An 18,450-nucleotide genomic window follows, 5' to 3' on the forward strand; every position below is an offset into this window, starting at 1 on the left:
CCAGCTTCTGACGCGCGGCTGAAGAAGCTTTGCTGCTCTGGCTGTGTGGTCGAAAAGTGGCTCTGACGCGCGTTGGGCAGAGCTACTCTATCCTTTATTTGCCCTGCAGCTATATTTGCTGTGATCAGTGGGAATAAAGTAGTTTTATTATGTTTTTAAGTGGGAAAATCCACCTGAAAACTTAATCAGTGCAGTCAGTTCATCCTGCCTTCCAATATTTCTGTCGGAGCTGCTCAGACCCCCAAATTTCTTTTTCTTCGAATTTATATTATAAAACTGGTGTGGAAAAAAGTATCGTTCAGGAACCGGTATCGAAGTGAAGGTATCGGTATTGGCACCGGAACCGAAAATTTTTGAACAATACCCAGCCCTAGGAGCCAGTGAAGATTATTTTATTTCAAAGATCCTGATGGGTGTATCTACATGGATGCCAATCGGGATGACAATTGAGAAAAAAACACCTGTCTTTTGGAATGAAATTTTCCGATCTTTAGTCAGTCGATTATTTGTGTAGCTTATATGAACGCCATAATAAAAGCTTTTTCCCTTTCCAGACTAATAGAAATGAATGAATTCTCATCAGTGGATCATTTTTTGAAATTTGGCTAACAGGTGTTTCACAGTCTTTGAGGCGGTGTTGTCTGGGAAAACAGGTTCTATTTAAATAATGTCTTGATTGTTCAGTAGTTAGGTTGGACTGCAAACTCAGGTGTTTTACCCCAGGCTCACACCGACTCCGGTCTTACCGTTGCGGTGCGGTGGGTGCGGCGCCGCAGTGATTCTAAGTCATTAAAAAGACGTAAACCTCTCTCACCGGCTGCTGAGCTGTCCGGCTGCGGTTACCGAGACACTCCGGCGCTGCAGAAAATTCCGCAAGAAAGCTATCCTTGCGGCGTGCGGGAGCCCTCCGCAACAAGCTCTCGCAAAAATCCTTTATTTGGGCCGTGTTATCGCGTGAAGTTACGTGAACTCATGTGAACTTCTGTTAAATCTCCGGACCTGTTGCCGGAGCCGCAGAGCCGCACCGCACCGTAGTCAAAAGGGCGGTGTGAGAGGGGGTGTGCGGGAGTTGCGGTCTCTGTCGGCTCGGTAACCGCACCGGAGCCAGTGTGAGCAAGGGGTTATCCAGTCAACAATGCTTCCATGGAAAGCAGTGTGCTGAAGTGTTATGCTCCCATTACAGTCTTTTCTTTGTGTTTGTATAACTTATCTGTGATTTAATATTTCATTTCACTTCTACTCTATTGTGTGCATAGAAATAAACAAAAGTGTTTTTTGCTTCTCTAACTAAGTTTTTTGCTTTGAACATGATAAAATTCAACATTTTGTGTTTCACTGTGCCCCATCCAAATGTAAACGATAGTCAGACGGGGACCTGCAGCAGCGAAAAGCAATTTATCCTTCACTGTCAACTACAAACACTGAAGTTGCTAGAAGAAAAAAAAAAAGATTTTCAATTAAAAAAAAACAATGTGTTTTTTTTTCTTCTAGTCATTGTTTTGGTTGTGTGTCTGGCACAAAGCAACAGACAATCCATGATACAATGAAGGCTACAATATGATATGGGAGGAGCTGTTTCAGGGGCTCTAATAACCAACATGACAAAAATGCCAGAAGCGAAAATATAGAAACACCGGTTTGATTCATGAGAGCGGACACATGAGATGTATCGTGTCACTTCCTCTTTGGATTACTAAGTGTTGTAGCTGTCCAGAGGATCTCCATCTGAAGTTATTTTTTCTGTGATATCTCTGTATCTAAGTAACTCTAACTGACCACAACTACTTTAAAACATAGCGTCTTCTGCTGCACTTTTCTACTGAGCACTTGTCAGTTTCACACGGTTTAATTGCTGATAGTAAGGAGTAGCTAGCCTAGGATAGTGCTAGCTTAGCATCGCTATGGCTTTTCTTTCTCCCTCCCTTGACTCTGTTCCGACTCTTTCTTCTTTCTCTCCTCTCTCCTGCTCTCTGTGTCAGATGTTCAGTTATTCCTCTGCCTTCTTTAGTGATAATGGGATGTTTAACAGGCTTCAAGCTGTTAAACATCCAGGAGTTAAAGTAGGCCCCCCACGTAGCTGTCCTCCAAAAGTGCCTGAGCAGCCAGGCGATTGGGTAACTGTACGCAGAAAGTGTAGTCATGGATCTCTGCCCACTGGTCACCACCAAGCCGTTCACGTTTCTAACCGGTTTTCCCCACTCAGTGATACACCCACTGAGAAGCCCACTCTGGTGATTGGCAACTCCATAGTGAGAAACGTGGCATTAGGGACACCAGGGACCATAGTCAAAAGTTTGCCAGGGGCCAGAACGGGCGACATCAAATCCTACCTAAAACTGCTGGCTAAGGATAAGGTTAAATACAGTAAGATTGTTATTCACGCTGGTGGTAATGACACCCAGTTATTAACCCAGACACCGGTTGTCTAGGTGGTGTCCTGAAAACAACGTGGGCTGCATCAATATTTGACCATCCTTTTGGGGAAAGTCTGGTCTGATTCGGAAAGACTGCATACATTCCACTTGGATGGTGCAGCTCTTCTTTCTAGGAATCTGGCCAAATTTATTAGTCCTCCAAAACCCTGACCACCCAGGGTGCAGACCAGCAAGCAGAGTTGTAGTTTAACACACATCTCTGAAGCTTCTCTACTGTTACCCACTCTTTACTCCATCCAGACAGTGTCTTGCCCTGGACAAAAATCTAATAAATTGGCAAAGATTCCTAAAGGTGTATATCATGATAATCTAATTAAAACTACGTAAATTGACTCCAATTGGGGAAAAAGATGAAATGATTAAATGTGGTCTGTTTAACATAAGATCTCTTTCCTCTACAAGTCTGCTAGTTAATGACTTGATTTGTAATAATCACATTGATTTATGTTGCCTTACAGAAACCTGGCTGCAGCCAGAGGATTATGTAAGCATAAATGAGGCAACTCCTTCAAGCTATTTAAATTCTCACATACCCAGAAGTTCTGGGCGAGGAGGAGGAGTAGCAACAATCTTTCAGTCTGACTTACTGATTACTCCCAAGGCAGTTAATACTTACAACTCTTTTGAACATTTAACCCTCATCCAAATTGCAAAGCAAAAAAACCTCTTCTTTTTGTAACTTTGTATCGTCCACCAGGTCCTTACTCTGAATTTTTAGATGAGTTTTCAGAGTTCCTTTCTGATTTGGTATTAAACACTGACAGGGTCATCATAGTGGGAGATTTTAACATCCATGCTGACATTGAAGGCGATAGCTTAAGAGCAGCCTTTAATGCTATCTTAGACACTATTGGCTTTGTTCAAAATGTGAATAGTCCCACACATTCTCATCTTCATACTTTGGATCTTGTGCTGACATACGGCATAGAATGTGAAGAAATAACAGTATTTCCCCACAACCTTGTCCTCTCCGACCACTTTATAATAACCTTCAGGATTACTTTAACAGAGTTCTCCTCCCCCAAAAGAAGGTTCTATTTAGCAGATCATTATCAGATTTTAAAGAATCTGCTTCACTTTCTCTCTCCTCTGTTTCTCTGAGCAGTGCTGCAGAGTGAAAAAGCTTAGTTTATTCCCCTTCACAGGTTGATGATTTTGTTGATGATTTTGGGGTTGCTATTTCTCTGCTTACTGCCTTAGACAACGCAGCTCCTTTAAAAATGAAAACCGTTAAAAAAATAGAAAGCTGGCTCCTTGGTTTAATGCAGAGCTGCGCACTTTGAAGCAAAATGCTAAGAAACTGGAGAGAAAATATCGCTCCACAGGCCTACGGGAGTCCTTCCTAGTCTGGAAAAATAGTTTTCTGCTGTATATCTGATCAATTTCAGTTTGTCCACTTTAATGACAAACTGATTTTGGATAATAAAGTAAACAACCTTGGTGTTGTTTTTGATCAGGACCTGTCATTTAAATCCCATATCAAAGAGGTTTCAAGAATTTCCTTCTTTCATCTGAGGAATATTGCAAAAATTAGAAATCTCCTGTCCAGAGATGATGCTGAGAAACTAGTCCATGCATTTGTTACTTCAAGGCTGGTGTATTGAATTTCTAGAATTTAAAATCCTTCTTCTCATATATATATATAAAGCCTTAAATGGCCAAGCTCCATCTTATATCAGAGATATGATTGTTCCTTATGTTCCTAACAGAGCACTTCGCTCTCAATCTGCAGGTTTACTAGTGGTTCCTAGAATTTCTAAAAAATATAATGGGAGGCAGATCTTTTAGTTATCAGGCCTCTCCTGTGGAACCGTTTTAGTCTGTCTACTTTTAAGACTAGACTTAAAGCTTTCCTTTTTGATAAAGCTTATAGTTAGAGTGGCTCAGGTTATCCTGAGCTATCTCTATAGTTATGCTGCTATAGGCTTAGACTTCTGGAGGACATAGGGACCCCCATTTCATCATTCTGCTTCATTCTATCTCTATTCTCCCACTCTGCAGAATCTGTTAGTTCAATCTCTAGCGTTCTGCTCTCTCTGCTTTTTCTCATAGTAGCTTTGCCTCGTCTATTTCTGTTTGGCTGTGACTCCATCCTGGAGAGAAATATCAGCTGTGCTGCTGCCATCAACACCCTTGTTTATAGATGCTGGAGATCGGCCTGTTTTCCAGTGTAATCCTGTTTCTCTGACCGTGACTGGCAGGATGTGCTCTCTTCATCCTCTGACATGGGAGTTGGCTTGGAGCTTGTCTGCCTGGTGGTGTGTTTCCTGGACGGGGCCGCCTTAAATAGCTGCTTTTTGTGTCTCTGCCTCTGTCTCCTTGAACCCCAGTCGGCCTCGGCAGATGGCTGCTCACACTGAGCCTGGTTCTGCTGGAGGTTTCTTCCTGTTAAAAGGGAGTTTTTCCTCTCCACTGTCACTACAAGCATGCTTAGTGCGAGGGATTGCATTTGAGTCAAGGAGTTGATGCAATCAACTGTTTTTTTCTTAGATAGAAAACTTTAAATCAATTTGACTGTATGATCTGGTTGAACTGTAAAGTGCCTTGAGATGAAATGTGTTGTGAATTGGCACCATATAAATAAACTGAATTCAATAGAATTTGATTACTGCAGTTGTTTAAACACAAAGGTACGATACAAAATAGGAAGATTTCTACTCGAACATGTAGACGTACTTCAAATGAATATTACTGTCCCATATGTTTTCTTGTATAATTTTACATAGTAAAGAAAATATACAAACTAAACCTCTACCTTTTACATATCTAATTTGTGTTTTTTTTGTCATAGATTACCTTGTCTGGTCTCCACATATTAATTCGTCCTTTTCAGGAAATTCAGCAGAACCCTAAAATAAATCTAAACTGGAGACAAAGAGCTGTTTTCATAATAGAATTTCACAGCCGGACTCCACATGTGACTGTGCAAATGTTCTATGGATGGCACACACGCGCCAAGCAGGAGGATTGTCATCCTCGTGAGCATTAATTGTGACTTAGCAGCTTAAGGAAGTCACACTTCCCAGGGTGATCTCCATGTGCTCTGGCAGGATGGAAGGGGCCACCAGCACGCATCAGGAAGTATGTCATCCCACACACTGACTCTTACCCACCTGCCACCTATTGCTAGCACATGTCGGATGCTGTCAGTGGGACACACAGATTCTTGTGGTGGACATAGGGTATAGGTGTGGGGGGTGGGAGGGGGTCTCTTATTTTTAATATAAATTATCTTGCTCCATCTGCAAAGTGTCTCACTTATCTCCTCAAGTCTAGAAAAATTGCACTTTTTTTAAGGAAAAAATTACAAATTTAGGTTTACATTTTTTACTGTGTATCTCTCACACATAGATCCTACGCTTTTTTTTATTTTCTTCTCATCCTAGCAAGAACACAGCTCATCCTCTCTCTCTTCCTCCCCTGCAGGAGTTCGGGGGGTTGGGGGGTGCGCTGCCTATCTTCCGGTAATGAGGCCCGTTACAGGAAGGGGGTTATCTGCAGTAATCAGTATCGATTATCACAGAAGCTGTCTGGATTATCAGTGTTGGGGACAGTAAGAGTTTTCTGTCACTAAGAGACAGTAAGCTGAACAGACTTGGAGGGTGGCATGCTTTTTGATGGTGGGGGGGTCAAAGTGTTGGAAAGAATTTCTGCTTCCAATGAATGAGCACATTCAACCAGAAACAGTTCCACCTTTTGATGCTGCGATGGTGGTGGCGAAGGCCTTCTGCTCAGGCTAATGATGGAAATGCTTGTGGTTTCTGCAATCTTGCAGGATCACATCCTGATTGGAATAACTTTGCAGGATTGCTCTATTTAGGGTTCTCATAAACCCATGATGTCTTATATTTCAAACAATCCATTTGTCTCTATCATTTATTTTTAAAATCCTCTGTCTTTAGAAATCAGACCGTTCTTTGCCCTCCTGACTTCACTCTGGCGGCCTACAGGGAAAATGGCTTCCCCTTGTGGCTCTTGGCAATTTGAGTGAGGAATATGTTGGATCATGCATCCCCACTTGGATACACAAAGCAGCTCTTAGTTAGATCCACATGAACTCTATTACTATTTATTACCTCATTGTCCACAGTGAACATGTCAGGCATGTGTTGCAGACTGAGGGCAAACTGGGGGATGGACTGAAGTCAGGATGGTGTGAAATAGTGAACAAAAAGAGAGTTTCTGTTGTTGTTAACATTACCAGAAGACTGGTATTCATTTTCTATTTAATTTACAGTCACACAGCAGTTTGTTTTTCTTCAATAATCTATGTTGGATCAGCATTTTACACAATACCTTTTTATAACAGAGAAGAGAAACTCATCTATGTCAGAGGGAGCCACATTGCGAAATCCAAACTAAGAGCAATCCTGCTAGTTTCAGTTCATTTCATAAATCCCACAACTAAGGCAGCAGAAGACAAGCAGCCAGCCTTTAACTGGGAGTTTCAGGTTTGTATTCAATCCTGTGGAGAGTTACTGGATAATCTCATTAGGATTTTTGTTTTTTTTTTCAACTAAGCAAAGTTCAGGAATGAGAAGTGAAAATTCAAATCAGGCTAACAGAAACCATTGCTGGATAAATGAGAGCAAAAAGTAGCCCCAAAGGATCCTGGGTTTTAATGCAGTTGGGTCTTCCTCCTGCATGCATAAATAACACTTATATTTACTCAACAACTTCCCCCTGTGAGTCAGAAAAAAAAATTATTTTATGTTGTCAATTTTTTATAGACATTGATGTTTTTACTTTTAAATAAAGGCAGGCTTTGGACTCATAAATGATTCCTTTCCATGTGGGAAATAGTTTTTAGTTTGGTAGCTTTGTGGGAAACCTCAGGGCAGTCTAGCCGGTCTGTCCAGTCTTTATTCTTGGCACGTATACACTTTGGGTTGCAAAGCAGACAGGTATATGGTGGCTTTAGATGGAAACAATTCTGTTCATGCTGCAGGATTCTGCTTTGTCCCTGTAAACGTATAAAACACTGCACAGAATATCAAATTCTTTAATAAATATATGAAAAAAACATCAAAGGTAAAAAGCAGAACTTTATAATTGGTTTATGTTTTCTTGTGAAATCAAATTTGCAGCCAGACAAAGTCATGAAAGTGTTTGTGTCAGAGACTCAACATAAGGTACTTTCATTTTTAGACAAACATAAAAAAAAAATCCCAAGAACTTCTGTTATGTGTCCTGTAAGACAACCATTTCAAAGAAGTGAAATTAGCCGCAGCTAGTTTGGGTAGCAGTGATGATGTGGTTCCTTAATGTGAAACAAGGGATGTTTCTACAAAGCTGTAGAAAACTTTTATACATGTTGCTTTGTAAAATTTGTTGACCTTGTTCACTTCACTAACGTCTCATTTTCCTCTTTTTCTCTGTTTCATCCATCCCGTCCTCCTCCACAGGTCATGGAGAGCACTTGTCCTTGTTGAAGTACTGTCTCAAAAGCAGCCAGTACATCATTGGCGGTAGAGAGGTGCACAGTCTTTGTCTGCTGGTAGTCATGTGTGAAGCTCTGGTCTGATGTCCACCCTTACCTCAGTGCTGGCCATGGACGGGGAGAACTACCTGCATCCAGAAGGCCCTCAGCTGAACAGCAGCCTTTTCTCGGTGGACCCCTCAAACATGGAGGCAAGTGCATTAAAGCTGTCAGGATCTTATAGCTGAACAGCAGAATTAGAAAATCAAGAAATCTGTAAAGTATTTCCTTAAAAACACAAATTCAAATTCACAAATAATATTTCAAAAATAAAGAGAGATGAAATGAGGTGCATTTCAAGACATCGCCCAGAACATTTAGGTCTTTAAATGTTTCACAAGGACAAAGATCACCTTAAAAAACACCAAATTTGTTTCAAGGTAGCTTCAATAAAACAGAATGTTTTAATGTGGCGCTGATCACAGTCCCTTAAAAAAAACTTGTAGGATGAGGTAAAAGTTAACAAGGCTTCCTATCAGTTACAATTAGAAGATCTGTAGGAGAAATGGTTCCAAAATCCTGCCAACTATTGTGAGAAGCTCTTAGATGGATGTCTAAGATGTTTGAACTAGTGCTGAAACAATTAATTAGATTAATCAATTTAAAATAATCATCAACTAATTTAGTAATCGATAATGGTTAAGTGGAGTACAGAGACTCTAAAATATGCCTTCAGCTGACAGAGTGGCCTACGTAGAGTAGTAATTAAACCAAAATGATAAAAAAAAATATATATAAACTTTTTACATGTAAGAGAAAAAAAAATGTTTTCGTTTGTCAATATGCTCTATGCAGAATGCCACAAGTAGAAAAGTTTTTAAATACAATATAAAACACAACATTGCCAAATAAAAGAACCGGAATGTTTGTTTATAAGTTTTACTGAAGATTAAAAAGATCCTAAATTTATTTTTCAATAAGAAAAAAGATTTAATCCTTACTGGTCAAAAGAAACTTTAGTTTGATTCATTCAATTCAATTCATAAATACTCTATTTTCCATAGGAAAATTAAATTATTATTATTATGTAAGAAAATAAAAGAAGTTTTTTTTATGATATGTATGGAAACATCTAGTGTCAGTTGTAAGTTTGTGCCTATGCATAGTTTATTATAATAGATTTACTGAGTGACACATCAATTTCTTAACTAAAACTAACATAGAGGTTTTTTTTTTATAGATATGTTAATTTTTGGTTTCATAACAACAACAAAACATAACAAAGAACAGAACAAAAGCTCAGCAGTGCAGTCTAAAGGAGACAAAAAAAGATCAAAATAAAAAAGGGGGCATGCATACTACCATCATGATATAGTCCACATTAGGGTTGTTAAAAGTATCGATACTCAAAAAAGTATTGATACTGAAACGTTGTATCCGGATACAATAGTCGTTTTTAAAAGTATCGATACAGTGCTACTACCAGTGGCACCTAAGCAGTCATTCATCTAAAGTGCAGAATAGAGGACAATGCACTTTCAGAACACTGTGTGATTGAATAAATCTGTGCACTTTTTAGTTTCAGACTTTTTTTTGTAAGAGGTGCAGCTGCTGAGAATTATTTTTGTCTCTTAACCGGTTTGGCTGGTGTCATTATGTGTGCAAAGCATAGCCAAGGAAGGAACACTTAGTATAATTTTATAAGTTTTTTTTATCAAGCTTGCTTAATATTGTTCACAGTATACAACCTCAAAATATTGTTCTTATTGTTTATTGTATTTATTTATTGTATTTTATTTATTAATGAAAATATTTCTGTAGAATTTTGGAGTCTTTGTTTTTATCCTTGTGGTATCGAAAATGGTATCGAGTATCGAATATTTTCCTTAGTATCGGTATCGAGTTGAAAAGTTTAGTATCGTGACAACCCTAGTCCACATCTAAACATTTATGAATGCCCAATACAGAATAGTAGACACCTGTCCTTCAGCATAATCCAAAAAGGGCTTCCATATGCGTCCAAAAATGTCAGTCTTAGAGTGGACGAGGCACGTTAGGAAGTCAAGAGGGATATGTTCCAAAACAAGCTTCTTACATGCAAAAGTACTGGGAGATTTATTAGAGAACCAATGTAACAAGATATTCTTTCTTGCACAGAAAGTCAAGACATTATACAACTTACTCTTGTGTTGATTTTGGATATGTTTATTTGGTAAACCAAGGAGAAAAGACACTAGATCAAGATCAATGTTGGTTTTGATGATTTTACTAGTCTCAATCAGAATAGACTTCCAGTATGACTGGATCTTGGGGCATAACCACAGACAGTGTGTGAGGACGCCTTCATGTATTTTGCACTTAGGGCACAGTAAAGAGGACCCAGGTTTAAACTTAGACACCCGGTTTGGGGCCAAGTGAGCGCTTTGTAGTAAGTTAAGTTGCAATGCCCAGGAGCGATTACAGATAGTAATTTTTCTGGCCGAGTTCCAAATACTGCTCCACATTTCATCGGTAATCTCGATATTCAGCTCTCCTCCCCAGGCCTGGGCCAGTTGGTAAGTAATAATTATGACATTTTAATATTTTATAGCATATACTGAGTGACACTTCACGAGTACCGAAAAAACAAATTTTCAATGCCCTAAACCTCAGTGTCCCCGAGTAGAGTTGTTTCTTTTTTAACAAAGTCTCCTATCTGGAAGACACGGAAGAGGTTATTTTTCCCTACTCCAAAAGCTTCCACAACTTGATTAAACAACATAAGGATCCCCTCCTTAAAAAGACAGCCCAGAGAAGAGATACCCTTAGCCACCCATTCCCAAAAACCTGCATCTGTCATACCCGGAAGAAAGTCAGGGTTCTGGAAAAAAGGGGATGTTTGGGGATGTTTTCCCAATTCTTACCTCTATATGTCGAACCACCCTCCAAGCTTTGACTGTATTCATGGTAATTTGATAATTACAACATTTATTTATCGTATGCATATTTTTAACAAAAAGCAGGCTTTTAAGAGGGCAGTCGCATAATGAGGCTTCTATGTCCAGCCACACTGTGGGTTGATTTCCAGATATCCACTCCCGTGCATATAATATAAGAGAACTCAACTGATTTTTGAGATCTGGAAGATCCCATGTTCCTTGGTAGCTATAGTGTTGACATTTTAATTAATGGCCTTCTTTTGGCCCAAATAAAGGATTCAAACAAACTCTTCAATTTTTGGATCCACCTCTGGGTAAACAAGATAGGAATCATCCTAAGAAGGTATAACAAGCGTGGGAGAATGGTCATCTTAAGAAGCGAAATTCTGCCCAACCAAGATATGGGAAGACAATTCCAGCGTTCGAGGTCTAGCTTAATTTTTTTCAAATAATGGGACAAGGTTAGCTTTAAACATCTGATTGAAGTTAGGCGTAACAAATATGCAGAGATATTTAAATCCTGCAGGGGACCATTTAAAAGGGGAGCAAGGGGTATAGAGTTGTCGACCCAGGGGCATGGCCTCGGATTTGGAGAAGTTTATTTTGTATCACGAAAATGAACCAAACTGATTAATAATTGCGTTGACCCTTTTCGACTAAAGTGGTACGTCTGGAGAGAAACAACAGAACATCGGCATATAGAGAAATTTTATGGGTTCCCCGATCAGTGTTGACACCGTATACAGTGGGGTCACTAAGAATTGCTTCAGCCAGTGGTTCGATTGCGAGAGGGAATAAAAGAGGCGAAAGGGGGCAGCCCTGCCTGTTTCCCCTTTCCAGCTCAAAATTTCTAGACCTAACTCTATTTGTAATAACTGCTGCTAAAGGACAACTGTAGAGGACTTTAATCCAACTAATAAAATTCGGGACCAATCCAAATTGATGCAGGGTATGGAAAAGGTAAGGCCACTCCACACGGTCGAACGCTTTCTCTGCATCTAAGGAGACTACAAGGCCATCCATTGCCCGCCGTTGATATAGCTGAATCACATTCAAAAGACGTCTGAGATTGTTACAGGAATTACGACCCTTGATAAAACCTGTTGGGTCTATGCCTATCAAAATGGGTAGAAGGTTTTCCAAGCATGTTGCTAGGATTTTGGATAGTATTTTCAAAGCAATGAAATAGGTCTGTAAGCACCACAGTTTTCTGGAGGTTTTTAGATTTCTTAGGAATTACGGATATATTTGCTTCCTGAAGGGGTGGGAGGAGGACACCGTTATCAAATGAGTCATTCAGCATAGATAAATAGGACTTTAACAGCAAATACTTAGATGTTTTATAGAATTCCGAAGTAAGCCTGAGCGGGCCCTGGGCTTTCCCTCCCTGGAGGGATGTGATTGCTCTTTCAACCTGTGCCTCTGATATTTCTGCATTTAGGTCTTTCTTTTTGCCCTCTGGTAGATTGGGCAATTTCATCTTTGAGAAAAATGCTTCCATTAAAGATTGGGAGTTTTCACATTGCTAGGATTGATATAATTTTTTTGTATAATTCAAAGAAAGCTGCATTAATTTTCTCTGGGTCTGTAGAGCATGAATAGCCTGGGTGCCATTCCGAACTTAGTCCCGCCCACAAGGATTGAGGTCGGGAAGTTCAGTCTGGCATTGCTCCATAGTAGCGCGAGTATGATCGCCCACCCTCTGGCAATCCAATCAAATTGTCAGGGCGGGCTTTATACGCTGATGGACAGATGGTCAACAGTAATGTAATCAACCATGTGACCAAAGCGCGCTTAGGTGACAACAACAATGGCTGCCGCTGGAGAGTTGAGGTGAGTAGATTCTGCTATTAGCTCTGTTCTAGAAGATATCGACAGGAAATAAATTTTTAAAGAGGAACAGAGAAACGCGATCAAGGCTCATCTTCTTATTCTAGGCGTGCAACTGCACGCTTTGATTTTTGTTGACAACAACTATGCGTCGCTTAACATACGTCACGCACTCCGTTGTTCTTATTGGTTGTAGGTCTATCCAATTGAGTGCAGAGGCATTTTTTTCCCTGGTTCGTTCAAAACGCCCCATAATCACAGCTCTATGGAGCAGTATCAGACTCATATTCTGACTAGAATTGAGTAGGACTACGTCAGGCTAGAGCATGAACCCCTCTGGTCGGAAATTAAACCAATTGTTTGGGAGGTCTTCCGCGTTTTTTTAAATTAGGAGAGATATCTGCTTGGTTTGTCCCCATAATCAAACAGTCATTGTTTGGCAAATTTGACCATTCTGTGTTAGTAATGTGTTTAGTGAACACCGGATAGCACTGAGCTCCCCCAACTTAGACCGTGAGGGTTTTTTAACATATTCTTCTTCCGTGAATCTAAGCTTTCTTTCTGATATGTTGTCGTTCTGTAATTCTTAGTTTTTTGCTGCTCCTATAGGATATTATTAATCCTCTACTAAATGCCTTAGCGGTGTCCCAAAGCAAGGAGGGGCTGCTAGCAGAGGGAGAATTGATAGCAAGAAATTGTTTGAATTCTGTTCTAAAATACTCAGCAAATTTTTCATCTTTTAAAATGAAAGGATTTATTCTCAAGTGATTTTATTGAACCTGAGCATTTTTAAGGGTAAAATTTAAATACACTGCAGCATGGTCAGATATAACAATGTGTCCTATTTTATCTGAAGCAACTTGTCCTAAAATATTTTTTGGGAGGAAAAAATAGTCAATACGGGTGTGACATTTATGGGGGTTAGAGTAGAAATCCTTTTCAGCAGGGGGAAAGTACTTTCCATGTGTCCACAAATCCCACCTCCTCAAAAATATAAAAAATCTGATTTGATTTATTGGAAGGGGCTAATGGGAAACCTATCAATCAGTGGATTTTTAAGACAGTTAAAATCACCTCCTACATCAGAGAGAGGCCTGCAAGTTTTGCCATTATTTCCATTAGGAAATTAATAGGATGACCTGGTGAAAAATAAACATTCAGTATGGCAAATTCTTCCCCATTTATCATTGCTCTAACAAGTAAATACCTCCCGTATGCATATTTAATTCATTCCATGGCTTTGAAGGGCACAGATTTTTTTATAAGAATTGCAACTCCTCTTTTGCTAGTGAAAGAGCAACTTGTTCAAAACCACATTGTTGCAATTTTAAGTGCTTGGAGTAGTTTAAGTGTCTCCTGCAGCAGCGCTATATCTACGCCTTCCTTCTTAGTGGCTAAGAGGATCTTTTTTTTTATAATTAATGAATGACTTCCCTTAATAATCCATGTACATATTTTTATCATTTATGATCCAAAATCATAATGCAATGCCACCCGAATAATGGTTACGTACAAGAACTGTACTGAGCTTAGCTGAACAGTACCCGACCAACACCAACAATTTAGAACCAAAACAAAATGGTAAAATGCGTTTTCCAGGCACGCTTTCCCCCTAAACACACGGGGCCATCCTTTCTTTTAACCAAGCAGGTGTTTTTCACCTCACTGATGAAGACACACACAGGTAAACAAACACAAAAGAAAGAGTCCAACATCTATCATTGCCACGCACCATTACACAAAAAAGAAACTCAGGAATGCACAACTGAGCAGATAAGTTTGAAAGAAGTCACCACTTGACCTTATACGCGAAGACGGAAAACAAAAAGAATCAAAAGGTATTTGGAGATAAAACCCCCGACACAGTCCGTTCCAGAGCGCTTTCCCTACGCAAACCTCCGCTGGCGTAATTTCAGCGTAAGTTGCCCATAAACTCCATCACCTTATCCGGCGAAGCAAAAATCTTTGCTTCTCCATCGCGTATGATCCTCAACCTGGCCGGGTATAGGAGGGAGTACTGGATTCCTGCCTCCCGCAACCGGTCGCTTCACCGCATCGAATCCTTTCCGCCTGCATGCCGTGTCTGCCGAAAAGTCCTGGAAGAACATGATCCTTGAGTTCTGATACATCAAGGGCTGGTCTCCGCTCCCCGCTCGCCGTGCAGTTTCGAGAACCCGCTGTTCATCCCGGTAATTATGGAATCTGATCAGCACCCATCTTGGTCTCTGTGTCAGTCCGGGCTGTGGAGCGAATGTGCAGTGTGCCCTTTTGAGCTTAATCCGGCCGCTCTTGGTCTCGATTTGTAGGAATTCAGGCAGCTATTTTTTGAAGAAAGTTAGGGCTCCGGGACCAGACTCAAAGCCCTCTTTTAAACCAAGCACCGAATAATCTTTCTCTTGCCTCTATCTTCAATTTCATCAATTGGCTGAGCCATTGTTAGTACTTCTTTTTCCAACATTTTTATGTGTGCTGTAGCCTGGTCCAGGCTGTCCTCTCGAGCTGCAGTCCTGTCCTCCGCATCTGTTGTGTGTTGGACCAACTCCTTTATCTCCATAGCTTGGCTCTTGAGCATTTCAGTCAGAATATCTACCTTCTGGGAGATAACTGATTAAATGTTCCCTGTGATTTCTTCAATAACTTGGCGTAGAGCAGGATCGAGTGTGGCGGTCCAACTAACCTCTGGCAGCTCAACAGCTAGCTCCGTGTTAGCCATGTTACCTGTGCTAGCAAGTTGTGATTCTGTGTCGCAGGTCTTATTGATTTTCTTTAGGATTTTGGGAGGCATTGAGCTGGATTGAGCCGAAGGAGCGTTCATCAGCGTTCATTTTACTGCGTTTAGTTGAAGGTCTTGGTAAAAGCAAGCACACTATAAATGGAGATATCTGCAATGCCTCTTCATGCTGTCCAAGAGCAGTGTTAGGAACTACTTTAAAAAGTAACTAGTTATAATTACTTCTCTAAAAAAGTAGCTCATTCAAAGTAACTAGTTATTAGTCAGAGTAACGATGTAGTTACTTTTTATGATCTATGTTGAAGAATTCCTTCTTCCTGTTATTTGAGCTCTGAACACAGGAGGTTCCGTTTTGGAATATAGAATGTTTATTATTAATTAATGAATTACATAATTAAAGTTGTAGGGAAATCATATTTACATTTGAAATCATACTGGCTTAAAGATGTATATAAATGTACTCTTTATCGGACCATATTGTCCCAAAAGTTACTAAATTCTTAAGTTTAAATTAAAGTTTCTATTTAAAAAAAAATCCTGTCTTAAAATCTGTGTTGTTGTTGTTTTTTTTTTCGTTATTTTATTCACGCCAGTTAGTTAGCCTGAACACCTAAATTTGACTAACCGTATATCAAAGGTCATCCGTCAATCAAATGTTTTCATTCATATCTTCTTGATTCATATGTCGCAGCTTATATACGCAACGGTTGAAATAACGAATAAGAATAATTTACTTTACCATTTAGTAACTTACCAGTGTTTACGGAGATTGACCTCTGTATCTTCAGCAGGCGTAGAGCTAACAGAACTGGTAGCCTTGCGAGGCAAGGGCTCAAACATGTACGGCTGGAAGCCTTCTACACCAAACCAAGCTTTTGCCGCACTGGCGTCCTCTTCCACAACATCTCCTCCTCTAAATAAAAAATGTATGACGGAGGAGACTCATCCACGACCTCAAACACAGAACTCTCCTGTCCCCTACATGTTTCCGCTGTCCATAGCGTTCCTTGACAGTGTCGTTGCTAAGTTCTACTTGGTCCCAATGTCCCATTGGGAACTTACTAGCACTAAGTTGCTAACTGGTTAGCAAGATGCTTCCGAGACACCGGCCACAATCTTGCTTGCAAACCTTCCACCAGAATAATCCCGCCCTTGATAATCGACCAATCACATTCACTTTATTCACTCATGTAAATTCTGGCACCACTCGGGAGAAGTCGGAAATGCAACCATTGGAACAGCGGCTTCCCTTAGACTTTAATAGTACTTCTTATCTGAAAGCCTTGATTAAAAATGTGTGTGGATGAATAAGTGAGTTGGAATATAATTATGGTGATTTGAACAATAAAATGTTTTAGAACTGATATTTTTGCACTTTTACTTCATTTAACTTGCTATAGAATAGGTATGGAGGTTGGTTACACTATACTGTATAATATTTTTAACTTTATAATCCCAGCTCTTCTGTTTGGGGAAAAGCATAACTCATGGAAGACAAATCAGTATTACACATATAAAGTAGAGAACGTGTTTATAAGTGCAGCAAGCTGTTAGTCAGTGAGATGATGTGAGGAGCTTCTTTAGATAGCAGTTGCCTCTAAGACACCTTTTATAAAGTATTTTTTATTCCAGACACAATGAACAGAAACCTTTAGAGCTTAGAGATAGCTTTATTTTAAGAAAAGCTGTCATTGCATCAGTGGCTCTGTGCCATCTTCTCTGCTCTGTATTCAAGTCGGGCTAAACAAACACCCGCCCACATTACAGCTTCTCAGCCGGTTGGCATCACATATGCCTATCTCAGGTCTCAGCCTGTCACTGCAGAGGAAACAAGCTTATAAAAATTTGCTTTGATGGAATGGAGTCGTAAGGCAAGTGACGTAACGCTGTTACTAATATGGGAAAATCAATTACCGTATTTTCAGGACTATAAGACGCTACTTTTTCCCACCTTTTGAAGTATCTGCCTTATGAGAAGGTGCAGCTTTTCTGTGGATTTTTTCTAACCACCAGAGAAGGAAGTCAAAGGCCATTTCTCAAGTCACTAGAATGCGTGTAGGGACTCCTGTCCTCGCCAAGTCTGTTCTTAAGAAGAACACAGGATAGTGTGGACTCGGGGAGAACGGGAGCATGCAGCATAAATATGGGTCAATTGGAACAGAAGTGTACTCGTGACGTCAGCTTGTCTGGAGCTGCATTTTACCTACTGTTATTAATAGTCTACAGATAATAATAAAGTATTACCTTTTTCATTTGGGGGAATAATAATTAACAAAGTCAGATAAACACAAATTAAATGAACAGTTTGCCAAATAAAACAATAAAACTCGCCATTAGAGCCAGCGGTACTGCATACACAGCTATGCTGAGAGAGGGCTGCTGCAGACTGGCCAAAATTAGCCCTAGCTGCGGTAAGCCTCGGAGATCCGCTGGTTGCCCGGTCCTCTCAACATCAGAAGTTTTTATAAATTATCCACTAAAACAGGCTACATGTAGAGCTCCCCCTACAGGTTTGGTGGGAGACAGTTCAGTAGATATCAGCTGCTTATAGCCTGGTCCAATTTATACATGTGTTTCCAGTTTTTTCAAAAAAATGTTGTGGGTGCGGCTTATAGTGAGGTGTGCTCTATAGGAAAATATGGTAGTTAGATATCTTTTTCAGAAAGAAACTAACTTAGTTACTAACACTGCACACAAAGCAGATGGCCTGACCTGCACAAAACTCAATTTTTATAGAAATGCCCACCTGGTTTCAAGCAACAAACCGCTCTGTAGGAGGAACGCATTTATGCGGAGTGTCACTGAGCTAATATACCGAGTTATTTTTAGAAACTGGTGGTGGGGGGCACAGTGTGACACACAGCTGTTCTCTCCAGCTGTGTGTTGGGTGCACTAGTGTTGGTGCTACCAACTAGGCTGTACAATAACAGCAGATGAAGTTTCAGTGCCGTGTGGGAAACAACAACATCAACAGACTATTGACCTCAGAGATCAGAGAATAACTCTGACATCAAATATGATACATTTACCTGGCTGAAAAAGCAAAGTTAGTCAGTTATATGAAGTTATGATGATGTTGATTAATTACATATTACCACAGTGTTAATATGATTGCTC

At 40.1% G+C, this 18,450-nt stretch overlaps 1 protein-coding gene across 2 annotated transcripts in view; it reads left to right on the forward strand.

Annotated features, from left to right (window-relative positions):
* Positions 1-18,450, forward strand: part of si:ch73-63e15.2 (protein strawberry notch homolog 2) — a 99,143-nt gene that overhangs the window by 12,719 nt on the left and 67,974 nt on the right. For both annotated transcript variants that reach the window (XM_038290282.1, XM_038290283.1), the window contains exon 2: positions 7,841-8,066. In XM_038290282.1, the coding sequence (XP_038146210.1) occupies positions 7,959-8,066 (108 nt within the window). In that variant the 5' untranslated portion in view covers positions 7,841-7,958. The remainder of the gene's footprint in view (positions 1-7,840; positions 8,067-18,450) is intronic.

The sequence above is a fragment of the Cyprinodon tularosa genome, unplaced genomic scaffold (genome assembly GCF_016077235.1).
Source record: "Cyprinodon tularosa strain WSP-4 unplaced genomic scaffold, ASM1607723v1 ctg278, whole genome shotgun sequence".
Classification (NCBI taxonomy): domain Eukaryota; kingdom Metazoa; phylum Chordata; class Actinopteri; order Cyprinodontiformes; family Cyprinodontidae; genus Cyprinodon; species Cyprinodon tularosa.